General features: G+C 47.1%; 1 protein-coding gene across 6 annotated transcripts in view; it reads right to left on the bottom strand.

Annotated features, from left to right (window-relative positions):
• Positions 1-5,764: 5,764 nt before the first annotated feature.
• The window catches only part of LARS2 (leucyl-tRNA synthetase 2, mitochondrial), a 248,413-nt gene continuing 233,261 nt past the window's right edge, over positions 5,765-20,916 (bottom strand). For 5 of the 6 annotated variants that reach the window (XM_060110202.1, XM_060110199.1, XM_060110204.1 and 2 more), the window contains 3 exons: positions 20,644-20,755; positions 9,829-9,956; positions 5,765-6,085 (listed from right to left, as the gene is read on the bottom strand). In XM_060110202.1, coding sequence (XP_059966185.1) covers positions 5,906-6,085; positions 9,829-9,956; positions 20,644-20,755 — 420 coding nt within the window. In that variant the 3' untranslated portion in view covers positions 5,765-5,905. Of the gene's footprint in view, positions 6,086-9,828; positions 9,957-19,384; positions 19,697-20,643; positions 20,756-20,916 lie in introns of those variants that run through there. The other variant, XM_060110205.1, reaches the window with a different exon arrangement.

Here is a 20,916-nt window from a genome sequence, read left to right as displayed (position 1 = left end):
CTTTTCCCTGATGAATGACATTCCAGGTTCAGTGAATAATAGCACATTTTGGGTGGCCCCGCCTCCCTAGTTGACCCCACAGTGTCCACTATACCCACTGGACACTCACCCCTCACCTCACAGTGTCTGAGGAAGGGGATCCCTGCCCAGGCCCGGTTCTTCTCCTGGTCCTGAGGCAGCCCATGAGGGTGCAACTGCAGCAAGTGTGGCAGGCGAGTCCACCTTTAGGCGGGGCTGGGGCGAACCACCCCTAAGTAATCCCAGATGAGGTTCTTCTGTGGGCAGAGGAAAGGATGTTCTGGGGAAGACACCGGCCGGCTGCTGTGAGGCCAGCCAGCTCTCGCTGTGCCCACAGGCCCAGGCCAGGTCTCCCCTTCCACGGGATTTTCCTCGCAGTATGTGGAGAAGAGCAAAGTTGACCCCCTGACTTCTAGGTCTCACTGATGGGGCTCAAAGGTGAGGGCTCCCTGGGAGTGCTCAGTCCCGGGCTCAGAGAGAGAGCCCACACCTCTCCCTGGGCACCAGGGAGGTGCTCACCCAGGTGTTCTCAGATCAGGAAGTGTGGGCTTGGCAGGTTCTAGGGTACTCTGAGAGCCAGAAATCAGGGCTGTCCTGGAAAACCCAGGAGGTTCAGGGCTGGTTTGCATCAAGGCCTTTGGGAAGCAATGTGGTGGAGTGGGGTCGGAATCACGGCTCTGCCAGCCTCTCATGTGGTCTTGAGCTGGGCCCCTTCTGTGGTAAGCCTCTTACAACAGGGCCTGGCACATAACTAGTCCTCGGTAAGTGGTAAATGTTATTATTGCTGCTGATATCGGGGTATCTCAGGCATCACTGGGTGTCTGGCACAGGCCTGCTCTTCCAGAAGCCAGACAAGAACTGGAATTCAAGTTCAGGGCTTGAGGCGCATGGAGGTGAGTCATGACTGTTGGGTTCCAGGCGCGTGACTCCAGCAGGCCTGGATCCCCACCCCCGCAGGGCCCCGTTATCCCTGCATCCGCTCCCTCACGTGGGCAGACACAATGAAGACCTGGAGTGAGGTCAACCGTTCTGGACGGCTGTTGGCCCCACCCTGGGATCCGAGGCTGCTGCCCACAGGACTGGCCCTTCCCCAGCCGTTCCAGGCTGCCCCCTCCCTGCCAGCACTGCCTGCCCACCCACCCTTGGGGGGGTTCCTCCTTGCTCATTGTTGGTCACCCCAGATTCCAATCTCCAGACTCATCAGCTTGGATGAGAGCCTTTGGCCGCCCACCCTCTGAGCTTCAGACAGGGACTCAGCCCATGAAACAGATGTTTTCTGCTTGCTCTTCTCACAGGAAGAAACGGGAGTACAGACTCTACTCATTTTGTCTACCCTGATGGTTTCCACAATTAAGAATATTTACCTCCTGAGCTAAGTTTTGCCTGGCGGTACCACCAGGCTTTTCCTGCAGGGTAGGGGCAGGGGCCCCTGAGTAGAATGAGCACAGAATGGGGGTCAACATACTCCATCACTTACTGTAGGACCTTAAGCAAGTCACAGCCTGTGTGAGCCATGGTTTTGTCATCTGCAAAAGGGGGAATGACGCTTTCTGGTTTGGTCTCACCCACTGCCTTGAATGCAGCGGCACTGCCCGGAGCCACCCAGCCCAGGGCATCACGGCAGGCCCAAGGCAGCTCAGCTTGTCCTCACTCCATCCTATGTTCTTCCGTGTTTCTTATGACTCTGTGTCTGTCTAGAGTGTTTCCCCACCCACAGACTCGCTGCTTCTCAGGTTTCTCAGGACTGCTTCTCAGGACTCTCACCTTCTCTCCTTGCGGTGGTCACCTTGGGTGCTCCACTCGGGTCCTCCTCACAAGCAGGGGTGCCTGTCCCCAGCTCCCGTGCATGCTGGCTGCCGACGGCTCAGCTGTGCTCCTCTTTGGAAACCTTCCCTGAGCCAGTGGGAGTCCCTTCATCCCAAGATGCCCAGGAAATTACTAACTATCCCCCTCCACCTGGTGTTGGCCCACAGCCAGTGATGGATGGATTCAGGGTACAAAAGCCCAGCCCCCTTCTTTAAGGAGGGTCTGCGGGGAGGTGAATCATGAGTGTGGGGCTCCAGTCTGCGGAGCCACATACATGCCAGAGCTCCAGTTCAGAATTCCCGGGAGAGAAAGAACAAGAGCTGTATTTCCTCCCAAGACACCCCACTTCTTCCCTCCCGGAAGGCAGGTTGGGGCTGAAGAGAGAGCAAGAGCTGTGAACAGAAAGGCAGAACTGGGGCTGAATCCTGGCTCGAGCAGTTATCAGTGGCATGACGTAGGTAATCTGCTATACTTTTCTAGGCTTCAGTTTCCTTCTTTATAGGACGTGGGTCATAATTCCCACTTTGTAGCACTGATGTGAGGACTTAAGAGCACCAGCAAAACCCCTTGCACGGTTCCTGGTGCACAGAATGACCCTGTAGCCTTGTCTGCCTCCTTCCCTTCCCTCCTAGGAGGAGAAACACCAAGAGGGCAGCTGGTGGTGGAGGCCAGGGCAGCTGGTGCAGGAACCATGCCCTCTTTGGCCTGAGTAATGGCCAACTGTGGCCCAGCAGAAATGTCATCAGCCCAGTTGCATGTTGCTGCATGTCCGTGTGCACTAGTAGCCTCATAATCCTGACTTGGGCTCAGTTCAGGAATCAAACCACCTGGAAATGAAAACCAAAGCCAACTTCGGATCCTCAGCTTTTGGTTTGGAGGCCATCTTGTCTGAGCATTGGCCTGCCAAGAAGCCTGTGGGCCATGAGTGGCTTGTAAGGATTTCTGGTGGACTTCTTTATGTGGCCCCAAACCTCTAGCTCACACCATTGGGCCATCTGCCCCCAGAAGCCTCAGGCCATCAATCAGTAAACCCCAAGCCAAGGCAGCAAAGGCAACAAGAATACTGGCCACTCCATTCAGTCACGAGGCTTCCCTAGTAAGCCCCAAGCTTCCAGCCAACATCTCAATTTTCCTGACTTCAAGCAAGATGGGCAATTAGGTGAGGGGACTGGTAGACACAGTGGATGGCATAAGGGGATTTGGAGGCCAGAGGACCTGGGTCTGGATTCGTTCGGTTCTTCTACTTAGCTGTAGAAACTGAGCAAATCACTGAACCTCAGAACCTGGGTATCTTCATATTTATGAGAGAATAATTCCTTCCCTCTAGGGTTTTAGTGGAAATTAAATGACATAATGCAAGTGAACTTGTTGAGTCCAGTTTTTGACCTAATCAAGGCAGTTAATAAAGGACTGAGATCATTTCCCACCCCAGGGATCAGATTTTTCTGTTCAATTTTTCCATTACACCAACCATCTCAGTAGTACCAATAGGCTCTTGTTTTTAAAAGTTTTATCGTCTTGGAGAAAAAGGTCTCCAAAGACGTGTTGGTTAGTCCCGTGGCCTTGAGGCTGGACTCACCCACTGCTCTGGCCAGATTATGTGCAGACAAAGGGCTCCCTACACTCATCTTATTGACAGACTCAAGACCGCTTACCTTACTTCTGGAATAAACAAGACAATCAAGCAAAAACACTCACTCACCTTCTTGTACCAAATAGCCTCATCCGTTCACTTATATTTAATCCACATTTGTTGGTACATGGAATTGGAGTGTGTACACTCAAGTCAGCTCTAGGAACGTCTTAAATATTTGCTCCAGACTTCTGGCCCCTGCCTTCCCTTCTGGTCCTAGTCTTTCCCAGCTCTACTTCATTGTGTTTTGGTCGTTACCAAATTCATCCCAGTTAAGCTGAAGGTTAGGGAGAGAAAGGACTAGTTAGACATATGATTCAAATGCATCAATTAATCCGGTGGTTTTCAAACTTAGCTGTCCATTAGAATCACCTGTGGAGATTTAAGATTTTTTTTTTTTTTTTTTTTTTTTTTCCCGGATGCCCAAGTGCACTTCAGATCAATTAAACCAGGATTTCTGGGCATGGGGATCAGGCAGAATATTAAGTTTGAGCCAAGTGACTTAGTTGCTGTTACTAACATTTCTGAGTCAGTATGGTCTACCATGTTCTGTAAGTTCCCCATGCATCCCACTTTATAACAGTCCACGTGGAGTCAGGCACATAGCCAGGGCTTCAGATGACGATGGAATACCTCAATCTGTTCCTGATTAACTCCCAGAATTGGAATATGGTGGCTATTCCAGGATCACACATATGTCCCCAAGTCATACATGACAAACATTTTATTCCATTAAAAAAAGTCATCTGTTAACTGCTGAAGTGCAGGGGACCACATCTGAGGCTACTTCAGAAAAAGGCATCAGAGAATGAATACGGATTTTCAGTGTCACAAAATGGCTAGATTCTCCTCCTCCTCCCCCTATTAAATAGTAATCAGTGGCTTAGGCCAGTTCTGGTAAGAGCACCTGATAGCTGACTTCACAGAAACCCAGGATCACCCTAATATACAATGACACAGGGTCTCCCTGGCAGCCAACTGCTGTGGCTCAAGCACAGGAGATGCCTGGGTGGCATCAGTCCCACACCCTGCGGTGGACTTGCTCTTCCTAATGACTGGCTCTGGGGGCCACATCCATGGCGGCATCACCATCTGCGGCGCACATGAGCAGACTCCCTGTTGAGCTGCAGCGGGCTCCGAGATTGGTTCCATCTGAGGCTGGAACCAGCTCCGTTCTGCTTCACTTCACAGCAAATTTTACACCCTGAGGGAGTGGTTAGGAAGCGCTGCTCACCATTCACAGTGGGAAGTGGTACTTCGTCCAAGAGCCTAAGTACCAGGATCAGAGAAGGCCCGGCAGGCAAGTCCAGCTGGGCTGGGGTGGAAACAGCCTGCACGGCAGGGCTGAGAAGTGGTGGGAGTGCTGGCAGCCGGACTAGCCCTGCTTGCCTTCTGATTCCGAGCAACTTCTTTTTTTTTTGGCTGCGCCAGCCCACAAGATCTTAGTTCTCTGACCAGGGATCGAACCCGGGCCCACGGCAGTGAAAGCGCCGAGTCCTAACCGCTGGACCGCCAGGGAATTCCCCCGAGCAACTTCTGAAGACCCCAGTGTCCACTCTGCATATGGATATTTGGACACGACCCAAATGGCTTCTCCATCTAGCCTGAAGGTGGGAGACAATCCACCACGATGCTGAGGCTCTGTCACCTGTTCAACAGTGACTGCCCACGCTGCTCCTCAGCCCCTGTGCCTCCTCAGTTTAGCCTCATGTTCCTAAGACCTGCCTAAGGCAGTGCAATTTCTGGGGTCCAGAAGCTCCCAGGCTGCTCGAGAGGCTTCGTGCTCATCCTCACTTGCTTTTCAATTCACCTTCTCGCTCCCACCCAGCTGAATCTCTGGTGGCTTCCTATGGGGCTAGATGCTTCCTCTACCCTGCAATGGTGGAGGAAGGTACTGGGTCCCCACCCCGCTTCACTCATATTTCTCCTCTGCCTCCACCCACCTTCACCCCTGCACCAGACCACACCTCAGAGGCACCCTGTTGATGCCAGCCCGGCAGAGTACAAAGGCAGACATTCAAGACATTGGGCTTGGGGCTTGGTGGCGCAGTGGTTAAGAATCTGCCTGTCAATGCAGGGGACACGGGTTTGAGCCCTGGTCCGGGAAGATTCCCACATTCCGCGGAGCAACTAAGCCCGTGCACCAGAACTACTGAGCCTGTGCTCTAGAGCCCGCAAGGCACAACTACTGAGCCCACGTGCCACAACTACTGAAGCCTGCACGCCTAGAGCCCGTGCTCTACAACAAGAGAAGCCCGCGTACTGCAACGAAGACCCAACACAGCCATAAATAAATAAATAAATAAATAAATAAATAAATAAAATTTATGTATATATATATAAAAAGACATTTGGCTTTTTCCTGCCCCTGGGCCCCAGACTCCTTCCTTCATCCCAGACCTGGAGGAGGTGTCTCAAGCCCTCGTGGTAGCCGCAGCATCCCTGCAGTCACTCCTGCACCAGGAAGTTGATGAGGGCGGTTCGCGGGGAGAGGAAGGCCTTCTTGATGCTTCGCCCCTGTAAGAGCCTGACACCCAGTTCACTTTGGAGAACCAGTTCGTGGACTTTGTCCTGGTCCTGGGCAACTTGTTGGGGCACAGGGATTTTGCCGCAGGCTTTGTTGTTGATCTGAGAAGGTGAAAAGCCGAGACAAACAATGAGGAAAGTCCTGAGAGTGGCAGGCAGCCAGACATCAATACCCACTGCCCCTCAAGGGTACTGCTGCCTGTGTGTGGGGAGGGAGTACGGGAAAAGAGAAAGAAAAGGCAGCACCCAGCTTCCTGGAAGAACAAAGTGCACTTAGATGGGTAGGATTAACGCCTGAACACTTTGGGTAAGGAGGGGGAGAGGGCGCCACCTTGTATTTCCTGAGTGCTGCCCCGTCACAGCTGTGGTGGAAACTATGTCAAAAATCCTCAGTATGAGATGGCTTAGGCTGTATCCGGGGGGTAGAGGGATTATTGTGTTACTGAAGCTCAAATCAAGTTCAGATCTGGCTACAGGGGGTGTCACCGAGGATTTACCTAGATCTCATGTGGACTAATTTCTGGGACGTGTAGGCAACCTCCCTCCCTGATGAGTGGCTCCAGAAGGGGGCGCTCAAGTTTGACCACCTGGAAGCTGGACCCACATCACACACAACTCTTGCCTAAAATGGGCCAGTAGAGTTCTAGCCGTAGTGGTATTCACTGAATATTAGTTTCATAAGGAAAAACCTCACATCAAATATGAACTGATACTTCCACCGAGGAAAGCGACACATGACCCAAATAGCCTCTGAACAGCCGTGCTTCAAATCCTCCATCCCATCGCTCCTCTAAGAATGCTTACGTTTTTTTCCCAAATGCTCCTGTTTTTAACTTGGAAAATAAAGTCACTGTGTTATGAAAAGTTACCAGCAATAACTTCTGAAGTTTCAACCCAAGCACATTATCCAGGATCCCTTAATCACCCACCTCATCTTTTCAGATTTCTGTAGAATTTAGTGGCATTTTTATGGGCTGCATTAGCCTCGATCACTGGGTGGGAGACAAGTAAGACATCACCTCAAAGAGCGGCTGCTTGACTTTAGAAAGGTCTCCCGGTCCCCATTTGGTGGCCTTGCAAGCTTCCGCCCCTCCAGCTTTGCCACCTCCACTTCATCGCTCAGCCTTAGTCCGGGCCTCTGCATTGTTCTCTTGGACTTTTCCAACAGCTGCCTGGAGGGCCCCTGGCCACGAGCACTATCCACCCGTCCCATCCACCACTACTCACTGACAGGAGCCCTGCTATGGCTAATGACAATAAAAGCTCACGTTGTCTGAGCTCTCACTCTGTGCCAGGCACTGTGCTCCACAATCCACCTGAGTGAACCTGTTTATCCCCACCACAAGCCTGTGAGGTAGGTCACAGCCGTTCCATCCCCGATTCACAGAGGGCAAAGCTAAGGGATAGGAGGTGAAGCCACTTACCCAAGGCCCCTTTCCAGCAAGTGGTGGAGACGGTATGACCCCATGGACCCTCTCTCTTCCCTGCCAGCCCCCAACCTCTCGGGATGGAGTCTGGCCTTCCCTCCAGTGCTGCCTTGCCTCTGCCTCTGTTCCACCCCGTCCATGGCTCACGGTCCAGTGAGGACTTCCCCCGCCTTTGCTCCTTTCTCCACTAGGGAAATGCTGCTCCTCTTTCAAAGCCAAGGTCCACATCCCCTTCCTCGGATGCCTCCTCCAATGCCCCAACTGCCAGAGGCAGCGATGCTGACGCTAGCAGCAGTTAATATTTACTGAGTGAGTTATTAAGCCACTGTTTCCTCACTTGTAAGATGGGGTTAGGCACGTATCTGCCTCGTCTGTGAAATGGGGAAAACAGCGGGGTCTGCTTCACAGGGCTGTTGTGCAGGGTTAATTAGTTAGTATCCGGAAAGTTCTAAGGGCAGTCCCTGCCTCTTAGTCGGTACTCACTGAGTGTTAGTGGCTTTTGTCATTAGTGTGCCCAGAAGCAGGCTAAGTACCTCCTGGCATTATCCCATCTAATTCTTTCAACAACCAGCTAAGGCAGGCCCTGTGTTTTCTAACTGAGGAAACTGAGGCTTAGAGAAATTAAGTATTTTGCAAAACTGAGATGGTCCAACCCCCTAGCTCTTACATCTTAACCTGGAGGTTACACAAACTCTCGGTGTGCATGACAATGCACGTACCTCCCCAGACTGTCCCTCCTGGGTGCTGGGCTCCAAGAAGACGATGTAGTGCCTCTGGGCTCAGAGCACACGGGCACGGCTGAACTGAATTACACCGAGTTACACTGTTCTGTGTTGCAACTTCTGCTTCTGGCCATGGCACCAAGTGAGATCACGTGGAGGCAGAACACAGACCTTGACAGAAGTCCTGCCACATGGCACAGTGCCCCAACCCAGAGGTTCTTGAGTTGGGTGTACTTGCAGGGAGTCCTCCACACATTTTAAATCTTAGAATTTTTATTTCAATGATAATCTAAAATTATTTTACCAATTATCAAAACTAAATTTTTCTTCAGTGGTAATTTAAAATGGAAAGACATTTTCACAGATGAAAACTTCAGTGTCTCAGGTTGGCATTTCTCAGTTGCGCTGAGGACGAGTTCTTAGGGGTACACAGATAGTTATTTCTTAGAACTATTATTCAAGTTAAAGAAATCGCCTCTCTGTGCCACAGGCTGTTTCGGTTTTGAGGATTTTGGGAAGAAGCCTAGCAGGGCAGCCCCCCTCCTCCCCTCCATGGGGGGGGCAATTGGAGGCAGCGAGGCACTAAGTGTCGGGCAGGTGGTATGGAGACAGAGCATCTGTGAAGGAGCCAGTGTCCTGGGGGAAACTGTCTTTCCCAGCATGGATCTGCCCGTAGGGCCCAGGGTTTGCAGACGAAGCAGGTGGGGCCTGGCAGGCCCGGCTCCCGTTCAGCCCCTGGGTGATTACTTTGTGGTACTTTCCATAGTTTGCAATTATATTGTTTATTTTTCTCTTTCCTTCTTCTTTTCCCCTATCTTTCCCACCAGGCTTTAAGCTCCATGAGGGCAGGGACCCTGTTTTTTGCATTTCGGTTTATGTCCCCAGAGCCTAGCACTGTGCCTGATGTATTGATAGCATAGGTAACTTGATAATGACTGAGGAATAAACAAATAAACGTGGGCAAGGTGACGAGCTTCTCTGAGCCTGTGTCCTCAGCTGAAAAAAATGGGAACAGCTATGCCTACCTTTTAGGGTGGTGAGAGTTAAATTAAACTTGGGATGTAAGTTAGCTGGCCCACGTGTGGTTCAGACTAAAAGGTTCACCCCTTGTTTTCTTTCCCTCTTCAGCCACATCAGCATATTTAAGAGATAGTCCTCATAATGGGTCTCAGATTAAACAAATTAAATACATAAAAATTACATAAGGAAAACTATAGGAGAGTTATTTGCTCTATAAACTATAATCAACTACTTTTATGTTTATGTTATGTTATGTTTATGTTCTATTTAAAATGATGCAATTTACCAAAAAATAAATTTCATGTAGCCTTTCTGAAATATATTTTGCAGAGCGAGGTGTTCCTTGCCCACCTCCTCACCATCACCCTACCCCCTCCAAGAGCCCAGAGCAGCTGAATGAAACTTAGAGAGATTGAAACACAGTTGGAAAGGAAGACAATTAGAACCTATAATGCAGGACAGGTTGATGCTTTCCACTTTCTGGCCACAAGTTTTATGCTCACAAGCTTTTGGTATGTGGTAACTTCAAAACTGAAGGTGCTGGCAAAGGAAGACAGGCTGGAGGGTTGGGCGGAGAGCTGGGTGGGCTAGAAAGGCCTGGCGAGAAACTTCCAAACCCATCCGTGTATGTGTGGCCGGTTCGCCTTGGCCCTGGGGGGCTGCAGGAGACACTCACCAGAACCGCCATCTGTACGACATCGGGCGGCTGGAGGAACTGCGGGTCCACAGCTGGCCAGGCTTGAAGCAGCACACTGGTGTCCCAGGCATAGTGAGTACACAGCTTCCTTGGCACCAGCGCCAGGCCTGCAACGCCAAGGCACAGATGTGAGTCACTGAGCACATACGAGGCCCTTGGGAGCACTAATAAAGCGTTTGCCCTGACACAGCCTGGCTTGGAGCCATCTGAGGCCCCAGGAGGCCACACCATGGCTTTCCACAGCCTACCAAGTGCCCCCTACTTCCTTCAGCCTGGCTCATCATCCCAGTTTATAGGTAGCTTTCTTTTTCTTTTTTTTTTCAAACGACACCCAGAGCCATAACGATGGACGGACACACTGTTCTCAAGTGCATTTGCAAAAGCAAGGCTGCTGATTTTACTCGGTCTCTCTGCAGTCCTGCTGGTGAAGGAGTCCTTTGTGCTCCTGAGAGTGGATCCCAAAGTAATGAGTTGCATTTGCTTCCTTTCTCGCCCATGAATACTTGTGGCCTGAGAGTGCTTTTACTCATAATCCGCAGAGCCAACATGCTGAGAACAGCGGGGCGCTCCTTCTGGACCTACTCAGAGGGCACTCAACCTTTCCACTAAACTTCTTCTCGGGAGGGGCTCCTGCCATTACCAAATTGGAAAGAGCTGTCCTTGGGTCAGGGTGGGTCAAACCCGAGGAAGCAGGGGGGAATGAAACCCTCTCCAGTCTCTCTTCCCAGAGTGCTTCACGCTGCAGCTCCCAAAGCAGAGGAGGCTCACCATCCAGAGCTGCTCAGGGCCAACTGTCAGTGCTTTGGGACTTCAACCAGGGGCTTCTTAGCAGGGAAAGATTGATTTCCAAGCCTCTGTTGATCTCATGAGTACAAAAGATGCCCCCAGATGGGCAGGAAATACACAGAGCAGAAAACAGATCCCTGGGCAATTGTTGGGTGGTATCCCCGCTGCCTCCCTGGTCCTCCCAGAGGCAAGCCCTGGGCAAGCGGGCAAGTGCATGTGGCTCGTGTGCCCACGCTGGGGGCGGTGCTGTGGCAGATGCACAGCCCTCACGCTGCGAATGGCTTTTCCAGGGCTGGTGGAGGTGGGGTGGCCCTTGCATACCTCCCCCTTATTATTAGCCTTGAGACCAACAGATGCATTTGAGGGACGGGCCCATAGCTCAGGGGATGGTCTGAGGCCAAGTCTGGGACAGAGGGAATGAATCCCAACAATGCCAGTCCCGAACACTGGGCTGTGAATGACAATGTTTTATTTTATTTTCTTTGATGACAAAAGTAATGCATGCTCCTTGCAGAAAATTTGTAAAAAGTCTAAAAACAAAGACGAAAATCATGTTCACATGGATAGCATCTTTTAAACTTTTTATTTTGAAAGATACTAATGTAATGTATTTAATGAATACTTGTATGTACAAACCAACTCCACAAAATGAAACCGAACTACCACCAGGATCATGCTGTAGATATAGTTTTGGATTCTCTTTTTTCCTACATTTTAAACTAATAATCAATTTCATGGAAAAGGATGACACACAATAGTATATATAGTATGGCCGCAGGTTTAGTAAATATTTAAATAAACAGATAAAAATTTAGAAGGAAATACATCAGAATAGCAGCAAGCATTAACCCTGGGAGGCAGAAGTATAGGTGATCTTTCTATTAAAAACAAATTTATTGATGATGATGAAAAACCACCACTGAAACAATACCAATGCTGGTGAGGAAGTGAAACAATGGAATTCTCATGTACTGCCTCTATCTAGGCCTTTAGTAGTATTAGGAAGAAGACAGCTACAAGAGCATTCACTGAAGCATTGTTGACATTTTTTTAATAGTAAAAATAATTAAAACTTCAAACAGCCCATATGTCCATTAGTAGGGGACTAGATAAATAAATTGTGAGCTATTTATTCAACAGAATATTATACAGAGTGAAATGGAATAACTAGAACTATAAGAATAAACATAAATTTCAAAAAACTTTTTAATAGATTTTCTACAAGGAATACGTATTACTTTTGTAATTAGAAAAGATATTTAAAAACAGTTTTCCCATGCTAAAACATCAGTTCAGGATTTTTCTTCTGGTTTCTTTTTAGGTTTCATTTTCTTGCCCATTTATCCATAATTGATCTATCCATATTTATTTTGCATATAATGTGAAAAAACATTCTTAAAAAATACTTGGTCAATTCTCCAAATCCAATCTGTTGAATAAACCTTCTCTTCCCTATTGGTTTGTGATTTGTCTTTTACAATATATTATATTAGGGATGGTTTCAGAACTATTCACTACAAAGATACTCAAAATGCCTGTCTGTGATGAGCTGAAGAACAGGCCAGAATATGAATCAATACACTGCTTCCTTCATTGAGAAATTCTTGCTACCAAAAAAATGGTCAGTCTTACACGAATATGTGCTTAGTGACACAGGTGATGTACCTACTAAGCTCCTTATCTTGTCCTAGAGACAGTTCCTAGACCAGCCTCAGGTCTACGGACCACTCTGAATAGCACTGGTCCATTTTGTTCTGTTGACCTCTGTCTTGGTTCTTGGGCAGGCATCACAGATTTGTTGTAGCTTCCCATGTTTTACTATCTGTCACTCCTATTGTAACCCTGTGCTGCTAGTCAACCTGAGGGAAGGGAAGGCCCATCAGGGTTTGAGAATCAAGTAGCATAAAAGATGTATTCCTGGGGCCCATCTGGCCCCTGTGTCCTGGGGTTCCCATGCTTCTAAGGAACCTACTCCATTTCTAACAGATGTGCCTTTTGGCAGAAGCAGAGAGGAGCTTCCTGCTTGTTCCTCAGAAGGGATCCTATTAAGACTCATATCGCCAGACAGAGGTCACAGAAGGAAGATAATTACTTCTTTATTTTAGCTGGCTGGGCCAGCATGCCTTGTCCTGTGACCCAGCTGCAGTGGGAAGCATTCCAAAATCTCCGCATGGCAGTTGTACAGGATGCCTGGGAGATGAAAGGACACTGGACACAAATGTTCTGGGCAGAAGCTGTTACAAATTCCACTTTAAAAAAAATGAGGAAGTCCAGCCTTCCTGGAGCAATCAGGATGCTTATTTATAGCGGCCTGGGCCCCCGCCAGTGATTCCATATAGATGGGAGTGGGGCCATCCTGCTCAGCAGGGAGGAAAAGAAACTTACTACCCCCAGTTCTACTTAGTGTTTTGCCTTCCTGCTCTTTTTTTTTTTTTTTTGCTGTACGCGGGCCTCTCACTGCTGTGGCCTCTCCCGTTGCGGAGCACAGGCTCCGGACACACAGGCCCCGCGGCCATGGCTCGCGGGCCCAGCCGCTCCGCGGCATGTGGGATCTTCCGGGATCGGGGCACGAACCCGTGTCCCCTGCATCGGCAGGCGGACTCTCAACCACTGCGCCACCAGGGAAGCCCCCTGCTCTTTTTAGGGTAGTAAAAATACCTAATATTTGCATGGCAAATACAATTGTTTCTTTACGTGACACAGGTCAGGTCAAGAGCTGGCCTTTGGGAAGCATGTGGAGAAAGTCCGAACACAGGCTGGGAAGTGGCAAGGCCCTGGCACACAAGGCCACCACGCAAGGCCAGCTGTCGCTCTCAGCCCACCCCCTTCCTGCCCCTCCTCTGGAGAGCTGTTGTTGCTGACCTTCCCGTGAAATAACTGAAACAAGCCTCCTCTCCCGCTCTGAGAGCTGGCGAGGTCGCCACGCCACCACGGCACCCGGAGTGAGTGCTGGGTGGTCATGGTGCCCGTGGATGGCAGGCCTGTCTCCAGCCCACCCCCATCCTCATATACACACAGGGGAGAACCTGGGGACCCTGTGGTGTCTCATTCCCATCATGCCTCGTCCAGCCCTGGCACTTCCAAGGAAGTGGACAGGAAGTGATGCTACTTCACATTAGCCTTTACCCACAGAAAGGGTTCTGTTGACATTATTTCGAAATAACAACACTGACACAGCATACACATTCATGTATAAAACCATCGAACATCAGCAGATGTCTTACTGTCCCTTACAAGTACCTTAGCACCCACACTTCTAGATTATTTGTAGAACACTTCTAGAAGTGTTACCACACTTCTAAATTATTTGTAGATTTGCAGTTGTTGTTGCTGTTGTTGTTTTTTGGCTGCACAGTGTGGCTTGTGTGATCCTAGTTCCCCAACCAGGGATTGAACCTGCACCCTTGGCAGGGAAAGCATGGAATCCTAACTGCTGGTCCGCCAGGGAATTCCCAAGATTTACAGTTTTGTTGAAATTAATGAATACAGCATATACGTACAGCAAAACAATATAGCTACAATATTTTACCACCATTTTTACAAAGAATAATGGGTTTATGGTGGTAGACTATACTTCAAGATTAGAGTTACTTCAGAAACTTAAGAGAGGCAAAGGGTCACCTTGCTGTGACCCTCACAATTAAAGTACTGATGGAAGACTTGGAGATGACAAGAGGTAGAAACCGGAGGCAAAAACCAAGATAGATAAATCACTGTTGAAACTGTAAAAATGGCCAGAGAAACAGAAATGGAGATCTTATCACCACATTTTAAATAACTTGTATTTTAGACAACAGGCTCATCTCAAAGCAGCACAAAAAAACAGAAAAAGAGGAGAAATCACTCAAATGCCCATCAGTGGATGACTGTTTAATAACCTATGGAATATTCACTGGGTAGGACACCATATAGCTGTTAAAAAAAAACAGGGTCAGCCTGTACGTGTTGATATAGAATGACTCTATACACTCCATATGGTAAGAGAGAAACATTTCACATGCATGCATGGAGTTCTGTCAAATCAACTATCCAACTGGCAGTGGAGGTGCCTGGGGAGAGCAACTGAGTGTAGGGGTGAGGATGGGAGGGAACTTAGGACACACCCTTTGTAAGAACTGAAGGTTTTACAATATGCGTATAGATGTACTTTTCAATGAAAAATCTAGGTTTTGCTTTTGCTTTAAGAAGCCCAGAGAGGTACACTGGAGGGTGGAGCTATTTTCTGCAGCTGGCTCTATGCACTTTTCTTCGGAAGCTGGGCTTGTATAGCTGCGAGGTCATCCTCGAGGAGCAGCGCTCCTTGGGCACTTAGGGCAGACCCATCCCGTCACCACGAGCTCCTTCACGCTGCTCTGCAGAGCGATGCAGGAGACATGGGAGCCTCACACACTAGTGGGATGAACGGCTGCATCTGGTCAGTTGTGTGTGTGTGTGTGTGTGTGTGTGTGTGTGTGTGTGTGTGTGTCTATTAAAACCTTTCACAACAAGAAATAAATTGCTTCTTCCCTTCCTCTCTCAGCGTCTATGACATTCCAGAACCAGAATCTCAACACTCAGGACTTGTGGGTTTAGAAAGGTAATTTAAAACAAACAAACAAACAAAAAATTGAAATAATTATAGATTCATAGGAGATTGCAAAGAAATGTACAGGAGGTCCTGTGACCCCTCCCCCAGCCTCCCCCAGTGGTAACATCTGGCATAACTACAGCACAATATCAAAACCAGGAAATGGACATTGGTACAATCCAAAGAGCTCATTCAGATTTCACCAGTTTTATAAGCACTAACATGTATGCGTGTGGCTTCATACAACCACCACTGCACTCAAGAGACAGAACTGTTCCGTCACCACAAGGCTCCCTTTCCCCTTTTATGGTCACCACCCCTTCTGCCCAGTCCCTAACCCTACCCTTGGCAACCACTAATGTGTTCTTCATCTCTATAATTTTGTTTTTTCAAGAATGTTATAAATGGGATCATAGAGTATATAGCCCTTTGAGATTGGCTTTTTTTCACTCACCATAATCCCCTTGAGATCCATCCAAGCTGCTGCCTGTTAGAAAGGTCATTTTTTTTTAATAGTCAGGCTATAGTCTATTACAGCAAAGGGATAAAAAGCAGGATCAATAAAGGAAAAAGGTACATCAGGCAGAAGCTGGAGGATACCAGGTATAAGCTTCCAAGAGTCCTCTCCCAGTGGAGTCACACAGGATATACTAAATCCCCCAGCAATGAACTGCAGAAACACATGCAAAATGTTTTCTTCCAGGGAAGTTTGCTTGAGCCTAAGAGTCCAGGGTTTTCATTGGGGTAACTGCAGTGCTGACTGCAGTTACTGAAACTTCAGACCCCCCAGAAGGAAAGCAGATGTTCACCATAAATCACATTTTTTACACAAACTATCCACACAAGCTGGTATAATGTGGTTCAAGACCTCAAGCATGCACAGTGCCCTAATAAGTTAGTAGCATAGGGAACATTCTAAGACCTCAGTTCCTAGGAGCCAGCCAAAGGCTAGTCATACAAGTAGGCCCTTCTGAGAATGTACAAGATTTGAGTAACTCAAGGCTGCTGGGTTATTTACTTCACAGATAGGTATCAAATTATCGTGAATTTAACGTACTATATATACATATATGATAAAGCAGTACATTATAAAATACATACATTAAATTATAATTAAATGTAAATATCATAAATGTTATAGAACATATCATACATATGATAAGCAGTACATTAAATGCAAGGTATTATTATTATTATTACAAATGAGTAACGAGGGCTAGAGCTGTCCTAGGGTGTGACTGAGCAGAGTAATAATGGACGTGTGCAAGGCAACTCCTCAGAGCACTGAACGGGAGACTGTGAAAAAAATCCCACTGAAGAGTTTTTCTCTCTGATAGAGATAATTCTGTCACTAGAACCATTTTGTCCCTCTCCAGTTTGACACCGTACATTCTTATCATTAGCTACATATTTCTTGGGGGAGCATGCACAAGCTAAATTGTTCCACCATCCACGATGGAGTTTTGGCAAGGATGTGACCCTTCCAAGGAAGGTGCAGAATTGAGCCTCTGGAAAAAGGCATAGACAGGTGCTTCCTAACAAACCCTGAGCAAGGCTCAGTAAAAGACTGTGATTAGTAATATGATGACTAATACCAACAGTGAATTTGAGTCTGAACTGAACTGAGATGAATTTCTGTGCACCTGAATACTGTTGGAATATCATTTTGAGCTAAATACTGGACTAGATGCCCAGCCAAACCCTGATCTTTTTTTTTTTCCAAAAAAAATGTGCCCTCTAAGGATGAAGAAAAAGACTATGGAAATGAAACTTGGGCACTGTGCATTAGAGTGATTTCCTTGTGGAGAGGGGGAGGAGGAGGGTCATCCTGAGGAGGCACCCTTACTCATGCCTAAAACTGCCGAAAGCATTTACCAAGGGATAGTCTGTATTATCTGAACCCAGTTGGTGGTGGCAGCCAGTAGATTGGAGAACAACTTGGGGGAGGGTGGATCTTACAGACAGACAACAAGCCTCCTGATGGAGCTTTGGTGAGAGAGTGCATGTTAGAGTATTTTAGCTGCTGTCAGGCTCCTCCCCTGCTTTATACCTGCGTAGCTGCTGTAGTTCCCCCCACCAACTGCCCAAGAGTGGGACCTGAGGCAGTTGCCCTTATTCTGCATATAAGATAAAACCAGCTCACTTGTATTGCTGGTATATTCTTAGAAAGGTCATTTTTGATGATGATAAAATGATACCTTTAACCAGAGTACCACCAAGGAGCTCCCTGTTTGGTGATTTTCTGCTTTTTTACTATCCACCAACAAAGGAAACCTTGTGTCCTTTGTGTGGAAACAGTATCAGTAACTCCAAATATGCAAAATTTCCCTAACACCCTCATAGATAGGACAGTATTCTATGGTGGTAAACAAAAGATAAGTTTGTAAATTCAGATGTGGTCTATTGACCTTCTCAGATCCAAAGTTTCAGGAAGGAAAAAAAGATTTCCTCATCCTGTTGAAGTGTGCACACTGCCAAGACACTGGTTCTGTTTCTTGGGTCTCCACTGATTCTTTAAGTGGTTGATAGAGAAGTACTTCGGGCTTCTCTAAAGGTTTCCTTTTATCCAGAGCCATGATGGCCATTTTGCCCATGGACCCCAAATTGCCCCCCAAGAAGACAGATGTCAATTCTGCTGCCCTTGAGGGAGGATCTCTTTTATGAAAACCTGCTTCTCTGGAGAACTCTGAGAAATGGTAATTTCTGAACATCCCACCCTCACTGACCACATTTCCATTATATTCATTGTGAGGTTATCTTTCAAAGATGCAGGAATGAAACCAGAAGTTATATGAAAGCTATGTTTTTTAGAATAAACCAAATGTGTGTAAAAACTGTCCCAAAGCCTTGAGACAAGAGTGACTGACAGTGTGGGATGACAATAATGACCCTCACAACATAGCACTTCTGTTTGCAAAGGACTTTCAACACCTTGTGACACTCCCCTTATCTGCTGCTGGGAGAGGCAGGAAGGGGTCGTGGCCCCATTCTCTCCAGAAGGCACCTGACAAAGACCTGTCTGTGAGTTAGTGACCAGGGTGATATGCCTGGTGTGTAGGACTCCTCACTTGACTGTGCTACAGCCCCCGATGCTCATTCAGAGGAGCCACATCCATACATATGTGCAGAGCCAGGAGACAAAGGTTTCCCATTGTTTGAATTAAAAAAAAAATTAGTTGCCATGAATTTGTAAAGCTTGAGGGAAGATCTCCTCAAGTGAATGAACACAGACTGCTATGCCCGCTGCTCAGAATGCCCTCCCCAGCTTTCCCACCAATGCCTAGAACAGAGCCAGGCACAAAATACATTCTCAATGAATGTTTACTGAATGGCTGAATGAGACATGCTAGCAAAACTAAGACTCAGTCTAGACCCACTCCTTATTATAACACAGCTCACAAAAGCCCACTGGTATTGTGTGTGGAAAAAAACATGGAGCGAAGTTTGAAATGGGCCAGTTTCTACCATACTGCTTTAGTGTATGTCCTGCTGGAGATCTTGTCACACAATTGAAGGACAGACTAACAGGGTAACACCACAGTGTACACCTGTCTGGTAAGACCTGCTGGGCAGGGACAGGACCCTGGAGACAGCAGATCCTCTCTGCCACCCCCCCAAATCCTGGCCCTAAAACACAGAGACTGGAGGGGCAATGCAAGGAGGGAGTTTCTGAAAACCCCATTTATATCAGTCCCTCCTGGGAGAAATGAAATGAAGGAGGCAGACAGATAATGTGGGACAAAAAAGGACGATAAAAGGGACAGATCTGTATATTCTAGGGTCAGAGTAAACACGTTTATTATAAATTAGATAAGTTTTGTTTTAAAAGAAGGGAAGACTAGGAAAGAATTAACAGTGTGCCATTTAAAAGACTTAATGTGATCACCAAAGCTAAATGAATGAGGCATGTTTCCTGCCTAAGGAGATAATGAAAGGCTACATAATCTAATATGATATGGCAGTAGCCTGGCAGGGCCTAATACCACCCACCCTTTAGGGCATTCTGGCTATTCAGCAAAGAATGGGTGAACGTCTTGTCCTGTAGAGTCTGTTCTAAAGCACAGAAGCAACTCAATTCACTTGGTGAAGTCAGCAAAACCCTTATTCCCAAACCTGACAATGCATACTGAGAAAAAACTGGTGTCTCTTAGGCGTATAATTGCAAAATTCTAAATAAAACACTAGCAAATAGAATTTAACAGTATGTTAAAAGTTTACTACCCCATGGTTAAGGTAAATTTATCCCACAATAGGCTATTAGGCAATCAATTAATTGGACATAGGTCATGACAACAGGGCAAAGGGGAAAATTAAAAGCAAAGGATACAACACCTCAACAATTGAAGAATGGATGCTAAGTAAAACTTACCTCCCAATTCCTAAGATGAGTTCTGGTAAACAAGGTTAGAAGGCTGCTTCTTTAACATGACAGGGAATATCTACTCTAAACCAACAGCCAACACCATACCTAACAGGTAAGTGTTCCATTTAAATCTGGAAATGAAACAAGATTGGCAGTTGCCAGTATTCTTTAACATCACATACAGTTTTCTAAGCAGTATATTAAAGAAAGTAAACAGACACAAGGGCATTACTATTAGAAAGGAGAAAACTTAACCTTATTTGCTGATCATAGACTCCTGGAAAATCCAAGAGGATTCTACCCCTTAAATGAAGGAGGAGAGATTGGTAGGGAATCTGGTTAGAAAATAAGGAAGTAAATTAATATTAAAAATTATATGCCAGACATTACCAGTCAAAAATTATTAAAGAAAAAAGATTCCAGTCACAATAACAAAAATAAAATGAAACGTGGCAAGATATAATACTTGAGAATAATCTTAAGAAATGTGTGGGACCTACATGAAGAAAATTACAAAACTTGCCCAGGCATGAGGGAAGTCTTGAATGAATGGAGAGACAGATCATGTTTTGGGATGGAAGCCTAGATGCAGTAAAAATGTGAAACTTTCCCAAGTTAATTCTAGGTTTAACCAAATCTCAATCAAAATCTCAAGGAGATTTTGGGAGAATTTAACAGAACTATGCCAGAGTTCTACTGAGAAGAATAAACAGGTGAGAAGAGCTAAAACAATTATGAAAAAGAAATGAATGCTTCTTCTCAGAGGGCCCCAGATAAAAGCATGATGTAAACACAGCATCCCTAGGCTGCCTGGCTTCTGCAAGTTCCTTTGAAACATCCGCAGAAGTCACAGGAGACCTCTGAACACAAGGTCTGGAGAACGGGGCCCAGAATAACCATCAAGTCCTCCTGCACAGCACCTTCTCACTTCATTCCCATTTCTACAGAGGGATCCCAAGTGCAGATGCCAAACGCTGGACCCACAGCTGAGGACATATGAGTCCTGAATAATGCTCAACAAGAGGCTGGAGCACATGCTGGTCAGTAGTAACTGGTCAAGCAAGGCCTCCCCACCTACCTGCCCAGAGCTCCGAGGTTATGTGAGGGGCCATGGGAGCAGCCATCACCATCAGGGCGCAGAGAGCATCCTCAAACTCAGGGCTGTGGAGAACAACTCTCTGAGAAGCTTGCTGAGGAACAGAAAAGAACAGCAATGTAAGAACACTGAGGTGTACAAGATAAGACTGGGTAAGAAAGGCCATGAATGTATGTGAAATCCAGAGACACAAACAGGCAGGAAAAAACCCTCTTCAACATCATTTTTGCAAAGAACTTTCCCCATTTAATCATA

The sequence above is a fragment of the Mesoplodon densirostris genome, chromosome 10 (assembly GCF_025265405.1).
Source record: "Mesoplodon densirostris isolate mMesDen1 chromosome 10, mMesDen1 primary haplotype, whole genome shotgun sequence".
Classification (NCBI taxonomy): domain Eukaryota; kingdom Metazoa; phylum Chordata; class Mammalia; order Artiodactyla; family Ziphiidae; genus Mesoplodon; species Mesoplodon densirostris.
This window is presented reverse-complemented; position numbering and strand designations above follow the sequence as displayed.